Genomic DNA, 27,788 nt, shown 5'->3' on the forward strand with positions numbered 1-27,788 from the left:
GGTATTCTGGCAACAACAGCGCATTGATTTTCCCCCACAACAATAAGAGGGAGACGAATACAACAATTAAAAACCGTCTCAGAAACTCACATAAACATCAGTAAATCACGGGATTTGAAAAAAAATTAATAATACCGTCGTCAGTCATGCTGTCGGATGCAGGTTAGTATTCATAACGCGCTGCTACTGCTTGCGACGTGCTAAATGTGACAGGCGGACATTGTTGGCTGGTTTAAAGAGCTTGCTAATGTGTATGTGTAATGTGTCATCAAGAGCCTTATCAGTCACAACAAATGGCCATTTATACTGAGTTGCACTGGATTGTCTACTTTTAAAGATATTTTGTTGTCACTACGCGTTTAGACTATTCTGGGAATGGCTCTGGTGCTCGGCGAGCCAAGAAGAGGAGCTCCGGGGAGTCACCGGGGGACGGCCAGACCCTGCGCTCCTCTGGAAGGCAGATCAATGTCCGGGTGAAGCGTACCAACAACCCTCCACCTGGACAGGTGAACTGCAGCATGCGCGTTTAACCTCTGTCTACCCGCTGAGCACAGTCATGTTTCATACGTGTTCACTCCTCTTCATCCTCAGCCCTCATCTCCTGTGGGGTCCTCCATATGTTCAATCTTGGTCCCAGTTTTTTGTCCATTTGTTTATGCCCGACCGATAGTCAGTTTTTGAGGCTGATACTGATATTTAAAGAGTGTAGAGAATCATACGATATATATTTTTTTGAGGATTATTTTTCAGTTGATAGTAGCCTAGATAGTCAGACAGGAAATGTGTGTGTGTGTGTGTGTGTGAAAGGGTGGTGATATGTAACAAAGCTACGGCTTGGTTAAAACCAGGGACATTGTGGTTTACATGACATAAAACATTTTTAATAACTTTATTTTTTTCAAAAATTATGACCAAGATAAGATTTGGGAACGAGAAAGAGTTTACATTTGAAAAATAGCCTTGTTGGGTGCACCGATCATGAACCAGAACGTCTCCGGCTCACGCCCGGCTGGAGGCCTCTGTTGCATGCCAATCTCTTGCTCCATCTTTCGATCTTGTAGATCAAGACGTTGCCTTGAAAAGAGAGTTCAACTATTTATTTGGAGCCTAACAGTGTGCAGACCTTTCTCCTTTGTGCCCATCTCTTGCTCCCCTCGATTCCTGTCATTTCTCTACTGTCTCTTATTGTAGGCAAGGCTCTCTTGGGACAAACTATGTAAAGGAGACACTGTTTTTAGATCACATATCTTTGCATTTCTGTCCTGCAGTTTCTTGTTGTTTGTCAGCCGACTTATTCGCAGGTATTAGAGCTAGACTGATATATTGGCCGATCTTAGCTTTTATATCAGTCTAGCTCTAATTTATATGCTCCCATTAGGTCACATTATCCTTCCAAATGTACCGACCCTTCAAGCCTAATTGTTAAAATAAACTAACAGACCTCAATACTTGTCTCAAGGACATCAAATGCCAGATGGCTGAAAACTTTCACCAGCTTGAAAGAACAAACCTAACCTAACCCTCTCCTGTATTTCATCTTTAGTTGTTTGCTATATTCGTGTTGAAATTTGTTGTCTCTGTGTGCATTGTCATGCACATGTGTATTTTGTTTTTCCCTCTCCTCTCCTTTATTTTGTTCTGTTTCTGTCAGCTCTGTGCCGCATGTTGGATCAGCTGTGATATGTTTAAAGTAGGGATGCTCAGATCCAACTTTTTCTCTCCTGATACCAGTCTCTGTCCCCCATTGTTCACTTTCCCCCCCAAATTTAAAGTCTGTATGACTGCTTGGAACTTCTTGGAATAATTCTTATGTACTGTAGTCATCGACCTGACATTACTGAATGAATGCAACTCATAGAGGAAACACAGAATTTTTATAATGACTTTGACAAAGAAACTGTATTTATTATGGATCAGTGACGTCATTGAGATACCCGATCTGCTTAAGTTGAGCTGTGTGATGATTTTCTCTACACTCTCTTCTAGAGCAAGAGAAAAGCCACAGACACAGAGGAGGAGGACGACCAGTCCGAGAAGAAGTACAGAAAGTGTGAGAAGGCTGGATGCTCTGCCACATACCCAGTTTGTTTTGCAAGTGCATCTGAAAGGTAGCATGTTTCCTGATATAATAGGAATCAGATCTTAATTCAATCTCTCTTTCTTAGATGCAGATTGTTTTGAACGGACGTGATTATCATTGTCTCTTCTCAGGTGTGCTAAAAATGGATACACATCTCGGTGGTATCATCTGTCATGTGGTGAGCATTTTTGCAACGAATGTTTTGATCACTACTACAGAAGGTAATGTTGACAGAACAACTACTCAGATAACATTAATAAATAACTGTTCTGTATATTATAAACAAACATGTTTTACAAATTTTTCTATGGTGACATTTTAAGTGTTGTTGCATCAAGGCCATAAGATTAACTTATTTTCTTTTTTTCCATTGGCAGCCACAAAGATGGCTATGAGACCTTTGCTTCGTGGAAGAAGGTGTGGACTAGTAATGGGAAAAGTGAGCCCAGTCTGAAAGCTTTCATGGCAGATCAGCAGCTACCATTCTGGGTAAGCGCAGGCAGCTTTCCTGGTTCCTGTTAAACAGCTAGATGTAGTTATTCGAAGTTCTCCATGTCACAAATATGGTAATGTTCATTGTGGTATGTTTCTTTCAGGTTCAATGCACTAAACCGGACTGTAGGAAGTGGCGTCAGCTGACTAAAGAGATCCAACTCACTGCTTCCCTAGCAGCAACATATCGCTGTGGAATGAAGTTCAACAACATCAAGGTAAACAGGAAATAGAAAAAGAATCAACCAGCAATTCACATTTTTAATTGTTTTTGTGATGATAATTTGTGTCTTTGCCTGCAGAGTGAAGGACCGGACCAGTGCTCCCAACCAGAGGACTTGGTAAGCTGGAGATGGGTGTTTATAAAATCTGTTTTGGAATCCTGGCAGTTATCACAAAATGAAATGTATTAGTCAGCCTCGCTTTAGGCAAAGACGATGATTTTCATCCTCTTTAATCCCATGCCGTTTCATTCTCACAGAGAGTGGCCGAGGTGACTGACAGCTGGTGGCATTCAATGTTGATTTTGCCGCCGTTGTTCAAAGACAGTCCAGCCAGTCCTTTCCTTGCTGCCTACTACCCTGACTGTGTGGGGATGAGTCCATCCGGCTCTACCAGCAACATGTCTCTGTCTGAGCTGAGGGCAGATCACTGCAGAGCCATCCAGCCGCAAAGTAAGTCTGTGGGTGCGAGAGGAATGGAATATTTCAACAGCCATTGTTTACTGTGCTATGATGTACAAGTAATTATTCTATGTACAGAGAGATGTGGGAATAATCCACCAGCGAGATGCTTGGTCAGCCTCCCATTTAGAGATATCAGTCTAAACCACATAGTAATGTGTACTAATCATGATTGTATCCCACAGTTCCAGGCCTGTGTCCATACTTCCAGCCCTTCTACCAGCCTAATGAGTGTGGCAAGGCTCTGTGCGTGCGGCCGGATATGATGGAGCTGGATGAGCTTTACGAGTTTCCAGAATTTTCCCGCGATCCCACCATGTATTTGGCTTTGCGTAACCTTATTCTGGCCTCCTGGCACAAGAATTGCAAGGTACACTGCAGACATCTGCCAACAGTGACTTACAAACATTGCATGGTTTTTATGTTTTCACCTTTTTAGGTTTTGGTCCTGGAGTATAAATGGGGAAAAAGGGAATATAAGACTCAAAAAACAGCAAACAATCAAAACAATGATAACTTTGTCCTGTTTTTCTAAAGGAGGTGCTGACCTCCCAGAAATGTGCTCTGCACATCATTGTCCGGGGGTTGGTGCGTGTGCGCTGCGTGCAGGAGATGGACCGGGTGCTCCACTTCATGACCAGAAAGGGCCTCATCAACACTGGTGTGCTGGCAGTGAAACAGCCTCTGCTCCCTGAAAGATACTGCTCCGTGAGTGTCCTCATCTTCACTTGATCGTGACTGAACAGTGCGCATCTCATGTAAAAGTTTTTTATCATTTATTTGGTAAAGGCTTACAGTACCTCCCGCATTTCATAATTTTTGCAGAGGAACGTTATCATCATTGGTGCTGGGGCTTCAGGTCTGGCTGCTGCACGGCAGCTGCAAAACTTTGGCACCCAGGTAACTGTCCTTGGCTCAAGTTAGTTCCTGTCACACATCTTCTCTGACCTCCTGTTTTACCCTGATCTCTGGTCACAGTGCTGTCCCTTTACACTATTCATTTTCACTGGTTTACAGGTGATGGTGCTTGAGGCAAGGGAGAGAATTGGAGGTCGTGTGTGGGATGATACTTCTCTGGGCGTCACTGTAGGGCGAGGAGCTCAGATTGTCAATGGCTGTGTAAACAACCCCATCGCCCTGATGTGTGAACAGGTAAGAATTTTTAAGACCTCAAAAGAAGCAATGAAAGAATTCTACATTTTTCAGCTGTAAGATATATATATATATATTAAACCTGATATTAAACGTGGTTTTTCTTAATTTCATCTGCTAAATGGAAACATACACTGTCTTGTGGCATCTTCATATGTGACTTGTGTTTCATCTAATTTGACTGTTGCAGATGGGCATCAAGATGCACAAGCTGGGAGAGCGGTGCGACCTCTTTCAGGAGGGGGGGCAGGTTACTGACCCGGCCATCGACAAGCGCATGGACTTCCACTTCAACGCCATCCTAGACGTGGTGTCAGAATGGAGGAAGGACAAGTCCCAGAACCAGGACACACCGCTGAGAGGTGCTGAACTGTTATCCCCAAACACACTCTGATTGTTTTAATCTAAAGTGTGTGTGAGTTCAGTAAAGTCACTAACAAATGGAACCAACGTCATTGAAAGCTTTCATTATCAGACTACAGTAGTGTTTTTCTGTGTTCACATTTAGTTCTTTTGATAAGAAAAATTCAGTTTCTGTGGAAATTACAGCAGCTGTTGTAGTTAAGTCAGGCAACAACATCCCCATTGCTTAAGAAAACTTTTCTTTTTTCTCGCATGACCCTCTGACAACTTTGCCTTCTTCTGAAGGCGACAAAACGAGCATGTTGCACTACTGGGCAGTTCACAAGTGTGAATATGTACAGTGCAAGGTTATATAAGTAAAACAGAAGTAGTGCTGTGCTACTCTGTAAAACTATTTCCTAAATAAAAAACATATTAAAACAGATTGTGTTCAGTGTGTAGAGATATTTGACCTGTAGCTGTATGCATTTTATCTCTACAGAAAAAGTCCAGGAGGTGAAGAAGAACTTTCTTCAGGAGTCTGGAATCCAGTTCAGTGAGTTGGAGGAGAAAGTGCTTCAGTTTCATCTCAGCAACCTGGAGTACGCCTGTGGAAGCACATTAGACCAGGTCTGAAAAACTCAAACACTAAAGGGCTGCTTGAATAGTTTCACTAAGTGTTTGTATAATCAACAAGTCTGACCTGTCCGTTGCCACCAAAATTGTGGCGTTACTGGAAAAACCCTGTCTGACCTGAAAGAAAACATTTAAAGAGAACTCTGGTGACGTGTGCATTTTGTGACTTTTGCTTTGTGTGGGTTGTGATATTATGTCTTCGAGGGAATTGTGATGAAAAAGCTCTGAAGTAGATTTGTTTGTTTGTTTGTAGGTATCGGCAAGATCCTGGGACCATAATGAGTTTTTTGCCCAGTTCTCAGGAGACCACACTTTACTCACCAAGGGCTACTCTGCGTTACTCCACAAACTGGGCGAGGGCCTCGACATCCGCACAAAGTGCCCGGTTTGTAATTCAGTCTTTTAATTTCAGCTGCTGCTTTTACCTTCGTTACACTACGTTGCATACAACATAGATAAATCCCATTGTGAAAAATCAGGTGTACATTTTGTTTTTCAATTCTAGGTTCAGGCCATTGATTACTCAGGTGATGTTGTCAAAGTTACCTCCACCAGTGGGTCCCAGTGGACCGCACAGAAGGTAAAAACATTTTAATAAATGTTATAAAATGAATATAATAGATCATCTCTATTATCATTTTAAGACTTTATCCTAGAAAATTTATCATTTCAGAGAATGTTGGATGTATTCAATGCTGATTATCATGGCGTAATGTTATTGAGTTTTTACATCTCTTCTTCTTTTCAGGTTCTTGTTACAGTCCCACTGACTTTACTTCAGAAGAACTTGATTCAGTTCAACCCTCCACTTCCTGAAAGGAAACTGAAAGCAATCCACAGTCTGGGAGCCGGTATCATAGAAAAGGTAATAACTGTTTGATGTATTGTAAATAAGCACAGGTCACCAGGGAAATGTTGGCAAATTTGTATCTGTAAGTGCAAGTTTCACTACTGTATCAGATACTTTTATAGGTAACTAAACATTGACAACATTTCATTTATCAGAACATTTAGTTTTAAGGCCAAATAACAACAGTGGCCCGCTGATTAGAAAGATAATGATTAGAAAGTTGCTTCCCTGTAGATGCTAAAATATTATTTCAAAACTCCTTACAGATCGCTCTTCAGTTCCCGTACAGATTCTGGGACAAAAAAATCCAAGGGGCAGACTACTTTGGTCACATACCACCAGGTCCTGACAAGAGAGGCATGTTCAGTGTCTTCTATGACATGGAGCCACAGGTTTGTTTTTTTCTCATTTTTATCCACACCGCAAGACAATATCTTACCGACCAACATGTCTCATAATCACATCCTCTCCTGTCAGAAATGACACACCTAGTCCTATTAGGGACAGTTGGTTTGGACTATTGGTGTTAGACTGCAGGCCCAACTACAAGAGCAATATTTATGTTCTGATAAACAGAAGGACATTTGAATGCCGTCAGGATTATAGAAGAAGCAGAAATATAAAAAGATAGAGGAGCACAGTAAAATAGAGTATCAAAAGAGAAGGAACATTTCTTGATTTTGACCTCACGTCATTATTACAATGTCCATAATGCTTTCTTTGTGTGTGTGTGTGTGTGTGTGTGTGTGTGTGTGTGTGTGTGTGTGTGTGTAGGGGGAAGCAGGCTGTCCTCATGTCTGTTATCACTGGTGATGCTGTACCTGCTGTCCGGGACATGGAGGACAAGGAGGTGGTAGATGAGTGCATGAAGGTCCTGCGTGAACTTTTCAAAGAACAGGTAATGCTGTCATGTCACATTTAATGTTTAACCCTGTCACATTCTGTTTAAAGTGTAACCGACACTTTGGACTGATGTTTTTTGGAGCGTTGCTTGCACTTTTTTTTCAGGGTAACTGATGAATAACTTTCAACCAAATAGTCCCAGGAATTAAACTTATTAGGAGATAAAAACATTTTCACGTTCATTTAGACCCTTGAAAAATGATGACTTTTAAAGGCACTTTTTTGCATGCAACAACACAAGGACATCACGTCGTTGTTTGTAACTTACTGCTTTGATACGCTGATATTTGATTGGTTGATTTGAATGGTTGTTAAAAAGGAGACATAAACCTCCACCCTGATAGTTCCTGGCCCAACATAAAGTACTTTGCTCAGAACTGCCACTTTGTATGGGACAGGAACTACATAGTCCAGGAACTAAACTTAGACCTTGATTCCTTCAGTCAAAATGCAGATAAAGTCCTAAAAAGATTCTTGCAGTGGAAAAAGGATTAAAACACATGAAGTCACTCGGCTAATAATTCATGATAATTCATGGGGACACTTCTAAAATACACAGCACATTTTTTATTAACATCAAATACACCTGTTATGTTTACGGTTGTTGTTATTTACTGTCACCCTTGATAGGAGGTCCCAGAGCCACTGCATTTCTTTGTCACACATTGGAGCAAAGACATGTGGACCCAGATGTCCTACAGCTTTGTGAAGACAGGGGGAAGTGGAGAGGCCTATGACATCCTCGCTGAAGACGTGCAGGGAAAAGTGTTCTTTGCTGGCGAGGTAACACTGCTTTTTACCATTTTTATCAAATGTGTCTTGAAATGTCTGTTTATTTATTATAAAGTGGTAATATGAGATTTATTTTCTTTTGACAATATTATTGGTGATGAGCTATTATTCCTTTGGACTTTTCCCCACTGCACTTTCCATATAAATAGGCCTTTTCACAGCAGACATAGTAATATAATAATAATAATAAAACTTTATTTATAGAGCACTTATCAAAACAAAGTACAAAGTGCTTCACAACAAGAGAAATAAAATACCACAGTGAATGACGAAATATAAAGAAATAAAATACACAAAAGCAATAAAATAAACAGCCAGTTCAGGTAAAATCAGGATCTGCTTTCAGATAAAAATGTGTTTTGAGAAGAAAAGCACAGGTGTTACTAATAACATTAACGACAGTGAGCCAACATGAACAACACCAGGAACCTGAAACCAAAGCAGCTAAATGGAATTCAGCCATTTACACCTGTGCTTTGTTTCTCTAGCGTGACATTTACACTAGGCACACTTGCCTGTCACACCTGTTAGTTAAAGTTTGGGTTTCTGCAGGTGTTGCTTATTGGCGAGCTAACCAGTTTTATTTCTCCCAAAAGACTTGCAGGAATGTGTGAAAGTTCAATCATGACCTTACAGTTAGAAGTTTGACGAAATAATCTTAATTCAAGGTCCACTTACAATACTAGCTTTGTCCGGAGCTTTTATCCACACACTAAGGATCAGATGATGATGAAAAATAGATTAAAAACCTAGTAAGTGGACCTTGAATTAAGACTACTTTGTCAAACTGAATTACTGTTGTTTTATATAAGTTGCTCATAGCAGTCGACTTACTTATGATGTCAAATATTTGGCCACTGTTTCCTTTCTAGCTATCTGAGGCTATCATATTGCAGACCTTTAAACTGATTTTTGCTGTTTTTCATTGACGTGTTGTTGTTGTTTTTTTGTTACCAGGCCACCAACAGACATTTCCCTCAAACTGTGACAGGAGCCTACCTGAGTGGGGTCAGGGAGGCCAGCAAGATGGCTGCTATGTAAACTCTGTCAGTCCCAGATCACTCAAAAACACCAGCATGGAAACACGGGTTGCACTGAGCAACAGACCGTTAAACAACTCGGACTGCGTTAATTGAATTGCTTCACTTGAAATGATATTTCACCGTACTGTGATGTGTCTGATCAGCAAGATGCCGTTAGTCACTTTCCAATAGCGGGTTCAAGTAGGGCTTTCCAGGGCCTGACTCTACATATTTAACAGAAAAGAAGTTGAAATGTTTATTTATATCAAAAATCCAGCTGGCAAATTGTTTGTTGCCGAACAAGATGCAAAAAAATGAATATGAAGGCATGAATAATGGGAAATCCCTGTGCTCTGCCTGGGTCCGCTGTTCTGGAAAGCAGGATGACGTTATCTTAAATTTGAGTTTAATGAGTGGTGTACGTAGCACTTCTGTGATGAAATGGTCAGAAAATTACATTTTTGAGAGATTAGGGTGCATGAAACATTGGCAAACTCTCAGTCATGCAATCATGAATTCAACTGAATAACATTTCACCTCCAAGGATCAAGTTTCAAAAGATCATACTGTCGTGATATCTAAAAACGGTTTTCTTTGAGAGTTACCTACCAATGTTTCATACAGCTGTAAGGAATTTGCATTGTATTACATGTGATTCATGTGTCGGTACAAATGGTGACGAGAAATGGATTAAAGTTTAGAAATATAGTGAGTAATTCTGTTATAGCACTTTTGATTTAAAAAGAAATTAATAGTTCATGTGTATGACAAGTTGAATTCTCCGTAGGACTGAGTATGACACCAGATTGTCCCCTTACTGTCTCAGGGATGTGATCAAGACACCTAGCAGAACATCATAGAAGAAAATACTGATTGAACAATTCTGAAGATGATTGGGGGGAAAAAATAACACAACCAACCAAAGGAGGAAAACAAACTCTCCATATTTCTCTTGTATTAATTCCTGAACTATTAAGTTCCTGAGGTTTGGAGTTGGAGAACAGCACAACAATGTCCTCACTTTGTTTGATTTAACGTTGACTAATGAAGCTTTACATGTAGGTCCTCATATCCCTGTCTGGATCAATACATCTAGGTGATCATGTCCTGTTTGTCCAACATCACAGTGCTTGAATATTTATCTTGTATGTGTGTGTAATAAACTGAGCTATCAACTGCCATACTGATCGCTTTCACTTCAAGTCAGTAACTCAAGTCAGCGTTCATTTATTTATCGATAAAGATTTAAGCCAAGCTGTTGTGTGAAGTAAACTTTAATGGGTTGACTCTTCACTACATTACAGAGTACTCTACTGGCTAAAGATATGAGCAGAGCTGAAAAAAGTAGTCAAGTAATCCAATCAGTTCCAACCGAAAATTAATCAGCAAAGATTTTGATAATTAATTAATCTTTTTAGGCATTTTTTAAAGCATACAGACAGTGTTTGCTAGTTTTCTTTTAGTCTTCCATCATAGTAAACTGAGTATCTTTGGGATTTTGACTGTTGCTGGGACAAAACAAGGAAGTTGAAGGTGTGACTTCTGCCTCTGGAAACTTGTGACTGACAAGAGATTTCACAATTTTCTAACATCATATAGACTAAACAATCGATTAATCAAGAAAATAATTGGCTGTTTAATCAATAAAGAATATAAGTTCAATTTATTAGCTGTTCTGGGGCTTTTGATTGTGTCAGATGGAGTTTGCCTGAAATTGGACGTATTTTCTTGTCTTAAAGCACTTGTCCACAAGTGTTGAGTTCATTCTTGAGCTTGGGAGCAGTTGACCAAACAATCTCACCTCAAGGTCCATTTAGTATCTTTCAGATGTTGTTATACAATCAAAAGCTCCAGACCAGCAACTAAATGGACCTTTAGGTGAGATGGTTTTGTCAACTGCTGTTTCCAAGACAAGAATGAACTTTGAGGGAAATGCAGGAACTTGAGTCCCCTCATATTTTACACTGGATTTTACTAATCTGAGTTTATCTTGAGTTTAGGTTTAGTTTAGTAGCTCCGATGGTTGCTTTACTTTAGTTTGGTTGCTAGGCAATTTCGGAAGTCAATAGACCAATGACGTCGGGGAGCGTCATCAACACTCGCCCTTGCAGTTTTCTCCGAAACGGAAGAAAACAAACCAAACGTGAAGTGGGAGTATATATTACAGTCATGACTGGAGAAACTGGTTTTTAAACTTGTTTAATGACACTGTGGCACAGTATAGCTGTAGGCTGGCGGACCAGCATACTTAACAGCTAGTGATAACAACATCCAACAACCAGCTAAACACAAACTGCTAATTTAGCTAACATAAACTCAAAAAGAAGAGGCTAACAGTCGACCAACGCGTTTTGGATGAACATCATTATTAACTTATACTGAGCAACAAAATGGACTGCAGCACAGCTGTCGCGGCCACTAATGTGGTACACGACTCTCCAGGTAGTTAGATTAACAATGTTATTTTTAATATTAGCTGAGGAGGCGGACGTTTTACTGCAGTACGTTGTAGCTAATTAAAAGCTAAGTTAGCTTAAAACTTCGAAATAAAGCATTGACATATAGCGTATTTTTTAAAAACAGTTAAGATGGAGGAGTTTACACTAATCAAATCCAATTACATTTTAAGATGGATACGAGTTTTTAAGAGAGTTTGTTAGCATTGCAGCAATATAAACTTTATAAATACAAATTATATTACTGGTAGTATTGGTAATAAACAGTGGTGGAAAGTAATTTAACCAAGTATTATACTTGGGCATTTACGTTTTATGCTACTTTATACGTAGCTAACTACATCCCAGAAGGAAAATAAATACTTTTTACTCCACTACATTCATCTGACATCTATAGTTACTTTGGCCTTTGCAGATTATCATTTTACATACACAACATATGAACAACTTCTACAATATGATACATATAGATTAAACTACCCACCGTGTATAAAAGTAAATTAGCTCCACCTCAACCATCTTCTAACAGCTATATATTCTTATAAATCTATACTGTCAAATAAAGGAAAATGTGATAAAAATAATCATCTTATAAACAATCATCTTTAACATTCACAAATATGCTTTGGCCTTTAAAAAGCTCCAGCTTTTAAGTAATCCCTTGCAAAGACGGAAAATAACACTGGGGAAACAATTTTACATATTTTTAAATTAAATTAACTTTGATTAGTCAAACATAGTATAATATTTCTGAGTCAACTGTTGAGTTAGCTCAAAGTACAAATACTTAAAATCATAATCAGGGTATGCAGACTAGGAAAAAGGTAGTTTGTTGGGTCCAAATTTATTGTTGAACTTTTATGGCCATTTTACCAGACCGAACTTGAAATGTATTCACTGGTATTTGTCCCATTGTGTCTGTGACTGATCAGGGAAGGACAGCTCCAGCTCTGATGATGACGTACCTCTCTCGAAGCTCCTAAAGAGGCCACATAGTGAGGAGAAACAGTCACGTGAAAACACACGCAGCTTAACCTTCAGCTCCAAGACTAATTCAAAAAAGGACAAAAGTGGTGAGGACAAGTAATTAAACAGGCTGTCAACAATACTGCCAGTTGAAGTAAAATAATTTCAACTTGACATACTGTGGCCTTTGAAAGCAAAAGGTACTAAAGTTTGTATGTTTAAATCTTCTCCTGTTGTAGCTTCGGATGACTCCTCAGATGACAAGCCTTTGATAAAAATGAAAACAATCTCTGCAGCAGCTAAGAAACCAGTGAAAAAAGGCAACAGGTCACCCAGATCTAACGGCACTAATAACAAGAAAGCAGGTGGCTACATTACCATATGTCATAAACCACATTTCAGCTGTGTTTTCTGATTTTTGTCTGAAATGCATGGCTTTAAAATGTAACTGTTTCAGATTTGAATGCAGATGATAGCTCTGACAATGAGCCTCTCAGTAAGATTGCCAAAAAGAAGCCTTTCTCAGTGCCTCCAAAAAAATCCATTGATACAAAGGATAAAAGTAAGATAATTTTCTCTCCATGGACCTGCAGCATCAACAGAAAGTTGCTGTTTTCCGTAGCAGATACTTATTCTTGACTTCCTTTTCTTACACAGAATCACTGGATGACGATGATAGCTCGGATGATGAGCCTTTGAGTGAACTTGCCAAGAAACTTCCCTCCCAACATCAGAGAAAGGCATCTAGAAAACCAACCCCAGTCGTGAAATCCAAAAGAAATGCAGGAAGGAAAAAGGGTAGGTGTTCAAATGTGGAAATCAGAACTCATCTAAAATGCTTTTCTCATAGCATTTGTACAAAATACTCTCTCCATGGACCTGCAGCATCAACAGAAAGCTGCTGTTCTCCGTAGCAGATACTTATTCTTGACTTCCTTTTCTTACACAGAATCACTGGATGACGATGATAGCTCGGATGATGAGCCTTTGAGTGAACTTGCCAAGAAACTTCCCTCCCAACATCAGAGAAAGGCATCTAGAAAACCAATCCCAGTTGTGAAATCCAAAAGAAATGCAGGAAGGAAAAAGGGTAGGTGTTCAAATGTGGAAATCAGAACTCATCTAAAATGCTTTTCTCATAAGACTTGTACAAAAAAATAAATATGTTTTATTTGCTCTAGTTAAATATGCAGAGTCTTCCAGTGATAGCTCAGATGATAAACCACTGGCAACAATAAAAAGGAAGTGGACAAAGGCTCCTAAACAACAAAAGACTTTGGCAAACAGCAAGAAAACAAGACCAAAACTTCAAGTCAAATCACTAAAAGGTAGGCAGCACTTTCATTAGATGGACCAGAAGGAATTCATTAAATTAATTTTTATTCCAAGTAGTTCAGATACTAACCTCTTGGGTTTTAAAAGACCCTTCATCCTCAGACAACAGCTCGGATGATGATGATGTGCCCTTGGTGAACCTCATTGCCAAGAAGAAACCAGTGAAGAAAAACTCAAAGACGACAACTGTATCGCAAGGCAGTGCGTCAAGAAAGAGACAAGGTACTGTAGCAGTAATGACATGAACAAAACATATGATTTTGCCACCAAAACATTTGAAGCAAACATTTTCAAATCCTCGTTGCTGTGACTGTCGTTTGGCAGGACTCTCTGATGAAAGCTCAGATGGTGAACCCTTGATTAATCTTGTAAAAAAGAACCGCACAGACAAACAAACAAAAACCAAAACAAAGGCTTCAGCTCCGAAGAAGACGGACACAACTCCCAAAAAGCCAAGAAAGATGCCTGTGTCAGGTAAAGACTCTGGCTCAGCCAGTCTTAGAGGTGACAGAAATGAAAATGCATATCATAACACCAACAGTGGAAGACTGGATAAACAGATTAAATAAAATGTAGTATTGTGAAGAATTTTTCACAATCAATCTGGGGTATTCTCTGTTCATATCAGTCATGAATTTATGTTTCATTAAAAAATGTTCAGGGTCGTCAAGCAACAGCTCAGATGATGAACCCATAATCAAGGCAGCTAAACACCCACAAGTGACCAAAATCCTGAGAATAATACTGGAGAGGTGTGATGGCGAAGAAGCTGGGGCAACAGGAAGCCTGAACAAAACCAGTACAGGTACTGATTACATAACCAAGTCATTATTGATGCTGTAATAGAATCTCAAAATAAAGAGTAACATTATTCTTACTCTCCAAAACAGACACAACGATTGCTGAAAAGACCTCGAGCGAGGAGTCAGAGGGCCCAGAGGAATCACCAGAAGAAGAATAAGCAGATGTAACAGGTTGAAGAAATGGCTTGTTATTGTTATCGTTCACCTTCTGGACTGGGAAGTTCAAACCACCTAGTGGCTCCAAGTTTGATGGACTTTCTAAAGTGTTCTAAATCCCTCGGAGAGACACTAAAACACACACAGACACAGTTAGCTTTCATGTAAAGGTCAACAGTGTGTTTTATATACATTACATGCACGTTAATTTATGGTGTTAATATTTTTACTCCCATTTTTAAGTTTGGGACCAAATTTTGTAGGTTCCTGAAAGATTTTATCACAGTCTTTGATGTTATTTTACTATTTGTGCCTGTTGTTATCATTGGCTGTCTCCTCTGGTTTTATTATTTTTTTAATAGAATGATTTAACACTCATTGATGTAAGTTACATTTCAGCTTTCATATTAACTGTACACTCAGCATGCAGCAGTGACGATCTGTTGTGTTGGATTAAACTGCTTTCACTATGAAATTCACATCAGATGAGTCTCTTTTTCAGCTGACTCGCCACACATCCACAATTCTTCCTCTTTATCCATGTCCAGTGGGATTTTAAGTCCAGTCAATTGTATTTATGCTACCCAAAATCATAAATTTGTCTCAGAGGGCTTTAAAATCTGTGCAGCAACAGGCCACTTCAGCCATGGATCAGTATGTAGGGTATTTTTAAAAAACTACATTTTCTTTTATCTGACTTGCTTTTAAAAGTAATTATACATTTTTACTATGGACTATTTGGGGTATCAGCAGGGCAGTCTGCACACACCCACCCAGCTGGCATCAGATGTACACTTTCTCCAGTTGGGATTTGATTGTAGTTTACAGGTAAATTAGTTGTCTTGATCAGATTTATTAATGTACTGTATGTATTAAAAAACAACAGTTATATACAAGTTATTTTCCTCAATCAGTTATCACTCAGTGTTTTAATTGATTGATTAATCAACAAATAGTTCTTAAAATTCTTCAAATTGCTTGTTTTCCCCACAAACACAAAGGTGTTAAATTTACAATTATTTCAGGACTGCAAATCGATTATTTTTTATTAACGATTAATCTAAATGAATCATTAATTTCTCGATTAATCGTTTGGTCTATAAAATGTCAGTATTGAAAAAAAAGGCTGTCACAACCGAAGCTCAAGGTGACTTAAATATTGCTTGTTTTGTTTTTGAAATTGAAAATTTCTGTTGATCAACTAACTGAATATAGTTGTTTCAGCTCTACATTATATAAAACCGAGAAAGATCACAAATCCTCACAGTTGAGAGGCTGAGACCAGAACATGTTTCAGCATTGTCCCCTTTGTAAAGAACTTGGACAATTAATTGATTTTCAAAATCATCGACTAAATACTGTTGTTTGAGCACTAAAACATATTCCCAAAACAATTAAAGGCGTGAGCAGGATAATACAATGTGAGAAAATAACGCCTTCGAAATTAATGTAAGCATTGATGTTACATTGGCATAATACCAGAGAGGAAACTGAAAATTTGACAGGTTTTAATTTTCTTAAATGGCCTGAATTTGCAGTGAAGTTTGGTCTTCACTCTTCTTCGCTGCTTTCTGTAGCCATCCGCAACTTCCGCCATGTCCCGGTCAGTCACAGCCCAGCAGCAGTGCTAAGTTCAGTCCTCCACACAGTCAACATCATCAACACTGCAACTGTGCATCTGCTGCTTTGCAACTCAACAAAGGCGAATCGAGAAAAGGGAAGCCTGTAGCTCGGTTTATCACCTGCCTACTTTACCGCAAAGGGAAGAATTGAGTTAAGGCTTTAGGATTAGCTAACTGCTTGTTAGCTAGCATGCTGCCGTCTCAACACATCGGACAACTCCTCTCGGATTAATTTGATCTCGTCATGACCGAGTTAAGATGTCGTAAAACAGAGACTTTGGAGGGAGATAAAGAAGAGGATGGGCGCCGAAATGAGGCTGATGTGCACGCTACACGTAAGTTCAGCTAACGACACCGGTTAGCTTCCTGTGCAGAAGCATCCGGTAACTTCAGTTAACTTTTCCAGGGAAACACTAACCTGACCTGGATGCTTGTAAAGATTGTCACAAAGCCTGCAGTTGTTAAACAACACTGTCTGTCTGTTGTAACACCTGAACATATGAATGGACCCGTGAACACAGAGGATGAGGGGAGTGTGTCCATTGGTGGACCAGCTGACAAGCAGCAGAAAGATGAGGGTGAAGTTAAAGAAGAGGATGCTCAACCCAAACAGGAAGAATCAAACAGACCCGAAACATCTGTCAAAAGACCCAAGAGCTCCTCTGCATGTAAGTTTATGTCCTGTCCTTATGTACTTAAAGTATAACTATGTATAACAGAATGTCTGACTTTTTGTTAAGACTCTTGTGTAGAAAAATATTTGTCCTTTATAAGCACATTTCTGTATTAAGTTCAACACAAACACACAGGTTGCTGTAGGGACGTCCTGATGGACTACAGAAAATACAGTAATAAATACAGCAATACAAATATTTTCAATCACCTTCATTGGAATACAGACACACACTAAAGGATTGCAATATAGGAAAAAACCCCAACTTAATACACTTTAAATTCTGTTACAGCTTTTCGTGATGTGTTTCTAGGCTCATTTCGTTTGATGTATATAGTCGCTGTACTCCTGCAGTATCTGGTCAAACCTAGACAATCTAGACAATATTACAGCAGCTTGTACAAACTTTTCCAGTTCAGGGTTATATATATATATATATATATATATATATATATATATATATATATATATATATATATATATATATATATATATATATATATATATATATATATATATATATATATGTATATATATGTATATATATATATATATATATATATATATATATATATATATATATATATATATATATATATATATATATATATATATATATATATATATATATATATATATATATATATATATATATATATATATATATATATATATATATATATATATATATATATATATATATATATATATATATATATATATATATATATATATATATATATATATATATATATATATATATATATATATATATATATATATATATATATATATATATATGTATATATATATATATATATATATATATATATATATATATATATATATATATATATATATATATATATATATATATATATATATATATATATATATATATATATATATATATATATATATATATATATATATATATATATATATATATATATATATATATATATATATATATATATATATATATATATGTATATATATGTATATATATATATATATATATATATATATATATATATATATATATATATATATATATATATATATATATATATATATATATATATATATATATATATATATATGTATATATGTATATATATATATATATATATATATATATATATATATATATATATATATATATATATATATATATATATATATATATATATATATATATATATATATATATATATATATATATATATATATATATATATATATATATATATATATATATATATATATATATATATATATATATATATATATATATATATATATATATATATGTTGTTACCATATTGTTTATCATGATACACAATTATGTTGTCTAAATTGAGACTAAAAAGAAATTACTGAATCAGATTTCACCTAAAATGATTTGTGAAATTACTGGAAATGACAATTTCTCCATATCTAAGCATATACTGTATATCAACATCAGAAGAAGGTCCTTTGTTTATATTGGTATCTCATTTACCCGTAGAGTCCGGCACTGTATGAGCAGTTTAAACCATTATTGGTCAGCAATGAATCCATCTTAATAAAGGGCCAGAGACTAGTTTCTCCTGTGACTCAATAAACCCTTGATGGTGGTGTGGCTGGCGGTGGATTTTTAAATACAGTCAAAATGTGTCTAACACACTTATTATAACTTACAACTATTGTTGTGATATGTGATGTTCGCTGTTATGTTTCTGCTCCTCAGCTGTTTTTTTGCAGCGCCTGGTGAGGGTGTTCTTCGGATGTCTGGCAGCAGTTGCCTGTGGCATGCTTTATGCCGTGTATCTGTCTACATATCATGACAGGAAGTTCTGGTTTTCTACTAGACAGGTGGGTGACTCTGCGTTTCATGAGTCTGCTTCCAGTACATTTTCACTACACTGCCATATCAAATCAATTCTAAAATTCACTTTAATGTGTCTCAGGAGCTAGAGCGTGAAATCACCTTCCAAGGAGGCAGCGGGCTCTATTACTACTACTACAAGCACATGCTGATGGCACCCTCTTTTGAAAGAGGTACATGTATCCTTTCTGCTTCTCATTAAAGAGCAGAACATTTAAATATCTAACTAAATACAACGCCAAAACTTGAATTAAAGGGCTACGAATGTCACTCTCTCCTTGTCAGTCAACTCTGTTCTTATGTGGTTTGTGTTTTCCAGGCTTTTATGAGCTGACGTTAGATAACAGAACTGTTTCAGGTCAGACCATCAACGTAGTGGAACGTTTGTCTCTGTATCCGGAGCTCATCACAAGCTTCATATACAGAGTCACAGGCAGCCAGGTGAGGTCTTTGTTTTTGCTGTTTGATCAGCTTCTGAATTAAGTTAAATAAAGAGAAATAAGGACATTGTCAGTTTTTACCATGCTGCAGTACATTTGTGTCATATTTTTATCAGATGGTAATATGCGATGGAAGGCGCATGTGTATTTTACTAAGAAAAAAGGTGCTAAATCAGTACAATGCCTCGTCTTAAAGCATTCAAACACTGGCAAACAGATTGGAAACAGTAACATCATTCTTGTCTTACGCCTGGAGGCCTTTCAGCCTGAGCCTCCTCCAGAAGGGAAGGACTTCTTGCATAGTAAAACAGTGAATAATGCAATGCAGAACGTTAGTTGAGACCAGTTGAACATAAGCTGGTTTGCATTGGTTTGTACTGACTGCGATAGCCAGTGAAATTAGCATTTTTGAAGTGCCTTGCTAGTTTGTATTTGGTTATATATTCTCTATGTAGTTAAAATAGTCTCATCTGCTGGCCATGCAGAGGGCTTGTCACCAAATAACGCAATAAATCATTCAATGCCTTGTGCGCTGCCAGAAAAAGTGGAGAGAAGTCAAACCTTTGCATTGCATTACCTGGCAACGGACTACAGTAGCAAATCAAATTTGACAAAAACAAAATGAAGACTTCATGCTTCTGGGAACCACAAACATATCCACACTAACACAGACTCGTCAGTTATGTTGCCAGATAGTAAGTCTTATTTAAGTTATGTCAGTTAGCCCAGCATCTCATCTTAGCACTTTTTTATTTAAGCCATTTAAAGCAAACCGCATACAGAGTTTTTTTGGCCTCGTCTGTGACGAAACCCTGATGTTTCTGTCTCTCCCTTCAGGATTTTGTAGAGCCGATCTACTTCTATGTTGGAGCGGTTTTCGGCCTCCAGGCGATCTATGTCACTGCCCTGTTTGTGTGTAGCTGGGTGATGAGCGGCACCTGGGTGGCTGGCATGTTGGCTGTGGCCTGGTATGTGATCAACAGGTGAGAAGAATTCTGCCACCTTGTTCCTCATACTTTTGTGTGAGGTTTCTCTGTATGCCTCCTATAAAAGTCGGTAAGCACGGTAAAGTTACCTTCCTTATGTGAACTTCATCATACATCCTTTCTTTCCATTTTTCTTCCTGTTGCTCCTACTCTGATAACAAATGCCTTAAAACAGACTTGAAAAATGGGACACTTAGGTTGCTGCTAAAACAAATAAAAATCTCAGTGGTGAAGCATAATAAAACCCTCCTGTTTCAAATCCCAGATTCACTTGTTTTCTTTCTGTTTACAACACTTCTACAACTACAACTCTTCTGTGGGTCATTTCTTTCTCAGACCAGATACAACCAAAGTGGACCATGCTATTCCTCTGCGGGACAACTGGGCTCTTCCTTACTTCTCTTGTCAGGTTGCAGCTTTGACTGGATTCCTGAGTAATAACATCAGCTCTGCCACTGAGGTGAGCGAGTCGTGAAACCAATTTTTATAAATAATCCTCTACTATATCCAACTTAGGTGTAACACTGTATTTGCATTGATACACTGGATTTCTCTGTAGATGTTTTGCTATCTTACCATGAGTGCCACCACCTTCACCTTCCTCCTGGTCTGGGAACACAGCCACTACGTGCTCTTCGTCCAAGGCCTCTGTCTTTTCTTGCTTGACTCTTTTGACCTGGTGCCACCACGTAAGGTAACACAGTCCTGGCATAATTGGAACAGTTGAATCTCATTTAACCACTACATGCTTTTTTGATGTAAAAAAACTCTGCCTACCAGCACATGTGAAGCTCCAGGAAGTCACCCGACCAAGAAATAGTCCTGCACATAAAACCACAAATTGTCATTTTTACACTGTCACTTGTCATTTTATTTTCTTGCTCGAGCTCGATATTAATCCATTTATGACACGTAAACATGAATTAAACAAAGTTTTGGCCAGTTATTTATAAATGTAAGATGTGTAAAAAGAGCAAAATACTGTTGTCTTTTTAGTTATAATGGGGTTAAATATTCTTCAAGAATGCGTTCTGAAAATGTAACTGGTAAAACATTTATAGTATTTGTTCTACATTGTGCCCACGATTGTCCTTAAAGACATTGTGCTTTTTTCCTTTGTTTCTCTTCTCTCTCGCTGTCTACTTTCTCTCTTGGACGTTAAGATTGCTAACATTCACAAGGTGTACCTCAGCTCCTTGTTCCTGGCCTACTTGTTCCAGTTTCAGAACTCGACCCTGCTCAGCTCGCCTCTGCTCAGCCTCCTGATTGGCTCAGTGCTCGCGAGGTACTTCCAGGTAGAGTTAGCTGCTCCCTCACACCAGATCTCAGTCAAATTGCATATTACAGGCATTTGTTTTAACGTTTTGCATTGAATCCCAGATGGCTGAGCTTTAGTGCTGACACAATTAGTTGAATTATTGGTTAACTGGTTATTTGATCAACAGACAATAATCAGTGACTTTTGATAACTGATTAATCATTTAACTAATTTATCAAGTAAAAAAACTGAACATTTCTTGGTTGTACCTTCTTAAATGTGAGAATTTTCTTTATTTGTTTTCTATTTTATCATAAAAAATTCATTACCTTTGATTTAACAGGGTTTGAATGCAGATTGACACCATCTCAATTCTGTTTTCTATATTTCTATTGCAGCAAAAGATGAAGATAGGACCTCTTGTGGCCAGAGTAATGAAGCTCTTCCTACATTTCCACCTAGTCTTTACCACAGGGATCACCTTCAGTTATTTGGTCAAGGTAAAACCATACGAACATGGTTGGCTGTCTCCATTGATGTATTTGTTGACAAAGTCAAGAGCATTCATTTGTAGTTAAGTTGTTGGTTAATCATCACTGGTTTTCATTTACAGAAACTTATACCTGTAAGTGACAGTGACTTCATATTGAAATTCCTTGAAGTAAAATTTGGGCTCAACACAACAACGTGAGTTACAGCTATTTCATCAAATTTTGCTGTTAAAATAAAGGCTAGACATTGGTTTAAATCAGTGGTGGCATTGTGTATTATCCATTGTGGTTTTGAACAGTATCCATATTAGTCAGTATGCTATTTGTCTGTCTGAATAATCTAATCTAATGACAATGTTTTCTTTCCTTCTATGTTAGTGATTTTGTCACCAACTTCCTCCTATGTCAAGAGAGTTTCCAGACACCCGGTCAGGACTTATTTCTACGACTGACGCAGGCCTCAGTCCTTCCCTTCTACTTCCTGGTGCTCACTATCTGCCTGCTGTCCACCCTGCAGACCATTTACAGAAGACTCAGGTTAGAGACTTGTGCCACACACGGTGCATGACATTACTGGTGTCTTTAAAATTATATTTGACAGAGCTGGTGATCAAAGCTGGACCTCAAGCAGCTGTGGCTTCCAGCTGCAGTTTGAGGTTCTGCTGTAAAGGGCTTCTGTTTGAGGCTCTAGTAAACATTTATCATGGTTCCACTTTTGGCTGTAGACTTGATGTCATGATGCTGAAAGCATTTTTACTTTTATACAGTGGTCAGCCAATGAAAACCAACCTCAGACTTGAAGATGGACGAATAGGAGAGCAGCCAGAGGTCAACTATCATGTTTTCCATACGTTGCTTTTTGGAGGCCTGGCTCTGCTGTTTGATGGGTACGTTCATCAGCGTAAAAGTGTGTTTTGGAATGTGGATTTCTAACATGTTTCTATAGTAAATGAAGTATTGTTAAATTGTTCATACTTCTTCGGTTATGGCACAAGTAGACATTGACTGTGCTCTTATTTCCTGCAGGATGAAATATTTGTGGACCCCGTACGTCTGCATGTTTACAGCGTTCGGTGTGTGTTCTCCAGACCTCTGGATGACCGTGTTTAAGTGGCTCAAACTGAAGTCCATCCACCCTGTAGTACTGGTCAGTGGCCTCTGATATTCACTTTTAACAGCGAACATTGTGCTTTTTCAGCTATAAAAACGTGCATGACTTACACATACATATTGACAACAAAAATACATTTTTGCACAAACATTTTCTCCTGTTTCACTCAAAAAAGGACATTTTAAAAAGTGTTGTTGCCTATAAAGTATTACTATTATTATTATTATCATTATTATAACATACAAGAGAAGAATCGAATCCTCATCACTTGTTATTACAAATGCTCAACCATCCGGGTTCTGGCTTAAACTGTTAATTGTTTGCATTTTTTTTTAACTCTCCAGTCTCTGATCCTGAGCACAGCGGTTCCTACCATCATTGGTTTCAGTTTGTGGAGAGAGGTGAGTATTTCAACTCTTTATCTTTTGAAGCTCTTTATGTCAGACATTTAAAGGCACATAATATCTTCCTACACTGCTCTCTTCTGTCTTGCAGTACTGTCCTCGTGTCTTAGCAGAGTTGTCAGATCTGCAAGAGTTCTACGACCCAGATACAGTAGAGCTGATCAGCTGGATCAGGTAGGTCATGAGATCTTTCTGTATGTTCAAAGCTATCTATAAAGTCTTTATTGTGGCATCTAACGTCATCTTCTTCTTCTTGTCTTCCAGGTCACAGGCTCCAGTAGCGGCCGTCTTTGCAGGCAGCCCTCAGCTGTTGGGAACAGTGAAGTTGTGTTCAGGTTCAGCTGTGACCAGTTTACCGCTTTACTCAGACATCAACCTGCTGAGGAGGACTGAAGATGTGAGTGAGATGAAAGATTCTTTCTGAAAGGAAAAAAATTAGACAATCACACAAGTGATTTTCACATTTTGTTCTACGACATAAAATACGTCGCTTTTACGTGTCTTAAAAAAGGCGGTTGCTAACAAGTGGCTAAATGAGACTACAGAGGTTGTCATTAACATGAAACACATTAAACGTCATCACGCCGAACACGAACACTCATCTACACACTAGTCCGCCTTTACAGCCTTGTTGTGTTTATACTCAAAATCAAATAAGTTGGAAGCTTAGTGATGGTGACGTTGAAGTCATGCTACCGTGGTGTAGTTTGTTTATAGCCTAACGTTAGCTTTTTATATCTGGTGATTGCATTTATGCTTCAAAAATCATAAAAGTGGTGTTCATTTGTGAAGATTATCTTTCTGAACACAAATCATAAACTTTCGTTTGCCACAGAGCTCATTTTCTGCAATAATTGTCAAGGGAACCAGGGCGATGCTAACTTTGGGGTTGGCCTACAAAAATACGTCATCCCTGCAGCACTCTATGGAGCGCCCTGGTAGTGTGGGGGTGTAGGGCACCAACCGCGAGCTGCAACATCCCTGGTTCGAGTCCGACCTGGGATGTTGCATGTTCTCCATCTCTCTCCCCTCATTTTCTGTTATCCCTATACTGCCCATTCTCTAATAAAGACATAGAAATGAGCTAAAAACATAAACAATGAAAAATATATACATTTTAGTCGTGGTCCAACTGATTTAGATTTCCCTTATCACAGATGAGTTGAACTAGTGCATATAGTTTTTTAAAATGAATAACCTTTTCTTTTCTCTCCTTGCAGACTTACCAGGTGTATGCAATGAGATCTGCAGAGGACATCTATAAGATTCTGACCTCTCAAAAGACAAACTACGTGATCATTGAGGAGTCAGTTTGCAACGAGCTTAGTATTAATAAAGGCTGTAGGATCAAAGACCTGCTGGACATCGCCAATGGACATGTGAGTTTAGACACGTATTGTTTTACCACAAGCTGCAGTTTTCCATCTGTATGTCTAGTATTGTGTGTTTTTAAAAGGTGCATGTTGTTGTCATCTGTTGAAAATCACGATTTGAAATTGATCAAAGTAGGTTTTGAATGTGTTGGGGGATGGTGCAGTCCATCAACGTAACAACAACAGAACAAACACAACTAACATGCAACCGGCTGCTGGCTGTAGCTTCATATTTACAATAGAGACATATCCTCTCATCTAACTGTAGGCAAGAAAGTGAATAAATGTATTTTTTCCAGCATGTTGAACTCTTTTAAGTTAATTTGCCATATTGTTACATAAATGTATTTACAATGAGGGACTGATTGTAAATAAAGCCTGTGTATTCTAAGAGTGCTTTGCAAAAGTTACTAAGAGGCCTCACTCTTGGAAAGTATTGATTATGACATGAGTTTTTGAGAAAGTGTTATACAATTGTTCTCATTAACGTTCCATATCACCTTGTCCCATTCAGGTTGTTTACGACAAAGGAGAGCTTTACTCTTTCTCCAAGCACGGAAGATTCTGCCAAGAGATAAAGATGAACTACTCGCCTTACACAAACTACTTCACTCGAGTTTTCTGGAACCGCTCGTACCACGTCTACAAAGTGAACTCTGTCATCTCCTTTCAGTACTGACAGCAGCCTCTGCCTCCCTGCTGAGACTTTACTGAGCCTGGCTCTGCCCTTAATCAGTGTTTCACATCATATCCACAATGTAACACAGAGGACTGCAATGTGTTTCTGCAGTGTGTGTGCTCAGAGAAATGTCTAATCACTGTTACTTTACGCATCCTGGTGTAGATGGTGAAGCTGTAAATTCAAACCAGCTGGGATCAACTGAGCACATTGTAGTGGTGTTGGCCTACACATTGTGTGATTAAAATCAACATAAAAGGACCCTGTTGAAGTTGAAATATGCCATATTAATCACTGTACTGTAGTTTTATAAGCCATGCGTTACTGTTACTGTGATGCTTTTAATGAAGGGAGAGGTTAATATGTGAGGCCTGTGTGTTCACTTTGTACAGAAGCCGAGAGCAGCTCAGATTTTTTTTTTATGCTTATTATTTTGAGACAACAAATAGTGGTCATATTTTTAGCCGTGCTAGCATCATGGCTCTAGGGATGACAATGTCGGTCCGTCTGTCTGTTGGTCGGTTGGTCAGTCGGTCCGCCACTTTGGTTCAGACTGAAATATCTCAACAACTGTTGGATGGATTGCCTTTAAATTTAGTACAGATATCAATGGCGCCCAGAGGTTTAATCCTAATGATTCTGGTGATCCGCTGACTTTTCCTGTAGCGCCACCAGCAGGTCAGTTTTCACTTACTCTGTGAAATATCTTAACATCTACCAGACGGACAGGCAAAACATTTTGTACAGACATTCACGGTTCCCAAAGGATGAAGCACAATGACTTTGGTGAGCCCCTGACTATATCTCTAGTGCCATAATGAGGTTGACATTTTTGGGTCAGAGTGAATTGTCTTGACAAATACTGAATGGATTGCCATGAAATTTTGCACACATGTGTCCCCTTCAGGATGATTTGTAATCTCTTTGATCATCCCTTAACTTCTCATCTACTGCATCATTAGGTCAAAATTTTATTTTGTTAGCATGCTAACATGCTAAACTAAGATGGTGAACATCTGCTAATTAAACATCTGCAAGTTAACATTTTCATTGTGAGCATGATAGCATGCTGATGTTAGCATTTAGCTCAAAGCACCACCTAAGTACAGCTTCACAGAGCCACTAGCATGACTGTAGACTCTGTGTTGTTACTTTTAAGCCCATTATTCTGGGATTAATATTTATGCAGTTATCATCGATCAGACATTGTTTTCTCTTGATTTATATGGCTCACTATCTTGGGATAGTCATGGTCCATCCAACTTTTTTAATCATGGACAATCCTGTCTGCCTAAAGAGAAAAAGGTGTCCGGTATTGCAGCCATTATTATCCTGAGATAATTAGATAATTATGTCTTGATTGGTTGGAATAATGATCTAAATCACGATCAGTTGTACCACATAAAAGTACTCATGCAGATAATGTGTATGTGTTGTGTATCTTTTTAAAAGGTTGCTGCTTCTCGTATGCTCAGCTTTAATAGGGAAGACGTGTCTTTGTAAGCTGCCTATAGTGTGATGTATTCTGCAAAAGGGTGAGCAGATCTCTACTGTTAAGGAGGACACCCACTTCACTTAAGAGTTCATAAATATAATTCCTGGGGTCTACCATCAGCCAGTGACTAAATTTGAAGCTCAGCAGCTCACCTGCGACATTGGAAGACAAATAACTTGCGATATCAGTGTGGAGTTGCTTCAAACAGTATTTATATATTGATTGAACAATGCAGGACAACAGAAACGATATCTATGAACTTTTAAACCTACTTGTGTCTCTTTCAGCCTGAAAGTGTAGTGGAGGCTGGTTCTGAAGCTGCTCATTTGTTACTTTGTCTTCATCCTCTTCATCTGGATGCCTTATTTTGAGATGTGGGGACGGACTGACTGACATCTCTTTACCGATCACACCTTTAGCTATGTCAGAGACATTTCCCGTCCCCTGGTTGTTACCTTGAAGTATTTGGTAGTAAATTCCTTCTGGTGCTATCATGCTGGTCTCACCAATAACTGTCCTCTGCAAAAGGCCATGTAGTGAATATTAGGTTTTATTAAATTACTTATGGAGATATGAAGTATGTATGAGTTGATGAATTAAAAGCCTTTTGTGTCAAGAGTTTATGTCACGCTTATTATGTGATGCTTTAAATGTCTTTTTAAGGTTGTCGTTCCACACCTCATCTTTTACGGACTGTGCAGCTTGAGGAGCCGAATGG

At 38.2% G+C, this 27,788-nt stretch overlaps 3 protein-coding genes across 5 annotated transcripts; all 3 read left to right on the plus strand.

Annotated features, from left to right (window-relative positions):
* The first annotated feature begins 4 nt into the window (after nt 1-4).
* Nucleotides 5-10,133, plus strand: LOC122864971 (lysine-specific histone demethylase 1B). The gene is made up of 21 exons (XM_044172811.1): nt 5-162; nt 364-506; nt 1,987-2,108; nt 2,212-2,301; nt 2,458-2,569; nt 2,677-2,790; nt 2,875-2,913; nt 3,054-3,246; nt 3,441-3,625; nt 3,793-3,963; nt 4,081-4,155; nt 4,273-4,407; nt 4,598-4,769; nt 5,252-5,379; nt 5,639-5,770; nt 5,891-5,965; nt 6,134-6,250; nt 6,502-6,627; nt 7,011-7,133; nt 7,769-7,921; nt 8,888-10,133. Exons 1-21 carry the CDS (start codon nt 147-149, stop codon nt 8,969-8,971), a joined length of 2,505 nt encoding a protein of 834 aa, XP_044028746.1. The 5' UTR covers nt 5-146; the 3' UTR covers nt 8,972-10,133.
* Nucleotides 10,134-11,053: 920 nt separating this feature from the next.
* Nucleotides 11,054-15,147, plus strand: LOC122864974 (nucleolar protein dao-5-like). Of its 3 annotated transcripts, XM_044172816.1 has the most exons (11): nt 11,056-11,394; nt 12,341-12,481; nt 12,614-12,739; nt 12,832-12,936; nt 13,032-13,172; nt 13,324-13,464; nt 13,556-13,702; nt 13,797-13,931; nt 14,034-14,183; nt 14,371-14,514; nt 14,600-15,147. In XM_044172816.1, exons 1-11 carry the CDS (start codon nt 11,343-11,345, stop codon nt 14,668-14,670), a joined length of 1,353 nt encoding a protein of 450 aa, XP_044028751.1. In that variant the 5' UTR covers nt 11,056-11,342; the 3' UTR covers nt 14,671-15,147. The 3 variants fall into 3 exon arrangements, with proteins under 3 accessions (XP_044028753.1, XP_044028752.1, XP_044028751.1); XM_044172818.1 differs by lacking the exon at nt 13,324-13,464 and having other exon boundaries at nt 11,054-11,394; XM_044172817.1 differs by lacking the exon at nt 12,832-12,936 and having other exon boundaries at nt 11,055-11,394.
* A 1,076-nt stretch (nt 15,148-16,223) lies between these two features.
* Nucleotides 16,224-27,688, plus strand: LOC122864972 (probable C-mannosyltransferase DPY19L4). The gene is made up of 19 exons (XM_044172812.1): nt 16,224-16,625; nt 16,812-16,958; nt 18,696-18,820; nt 18,916-19,006; nt 19,153-19,274; nt 20,111-20,256; nt 20,596-20,719; nt 20,819-20,953; nt 21,423-21,554; nt 21,916-22,017; nt 22,131-22,204; nt 22,387-22,545; nt 22,776-22,895; nt 23,035-23,155; nt 23,464-23,520; nt 23,615-23,697; nt 23,788-23,920; nt 24,744-24,902; nt 25,411-27,688. The coding sequence occupies exons 1-19, from the start codon at nt 16,535-16,537 to the stop codon at nt 25,573-25,575; spliced, it is 2,286 nt and encodes a 761-aa protein (XP_044028747.1). The 5' UTR covers nt 16,224-16,534; the 3' UTR covers nt 25,576-27,688.
* Nucleotides 27,689-27,788: the final 100 nt, after the last annotated feature.

Source organism: Siniperca chuatsi, linkage group LG17 (assembly GCF_020085105.1).
Source record: "Siniperca chuatsi isolate FFG_IHB_CAS linkage group LG17, ASM2008510v1, whole genome shotgun sequence".
NCBI classification, from domain to species: Eukaryota; Metazoa; Chordata; class Actinopteri; order Centrarchiformes; family Sinipercidae; genus Siniperca; species Siniperca chuatsi.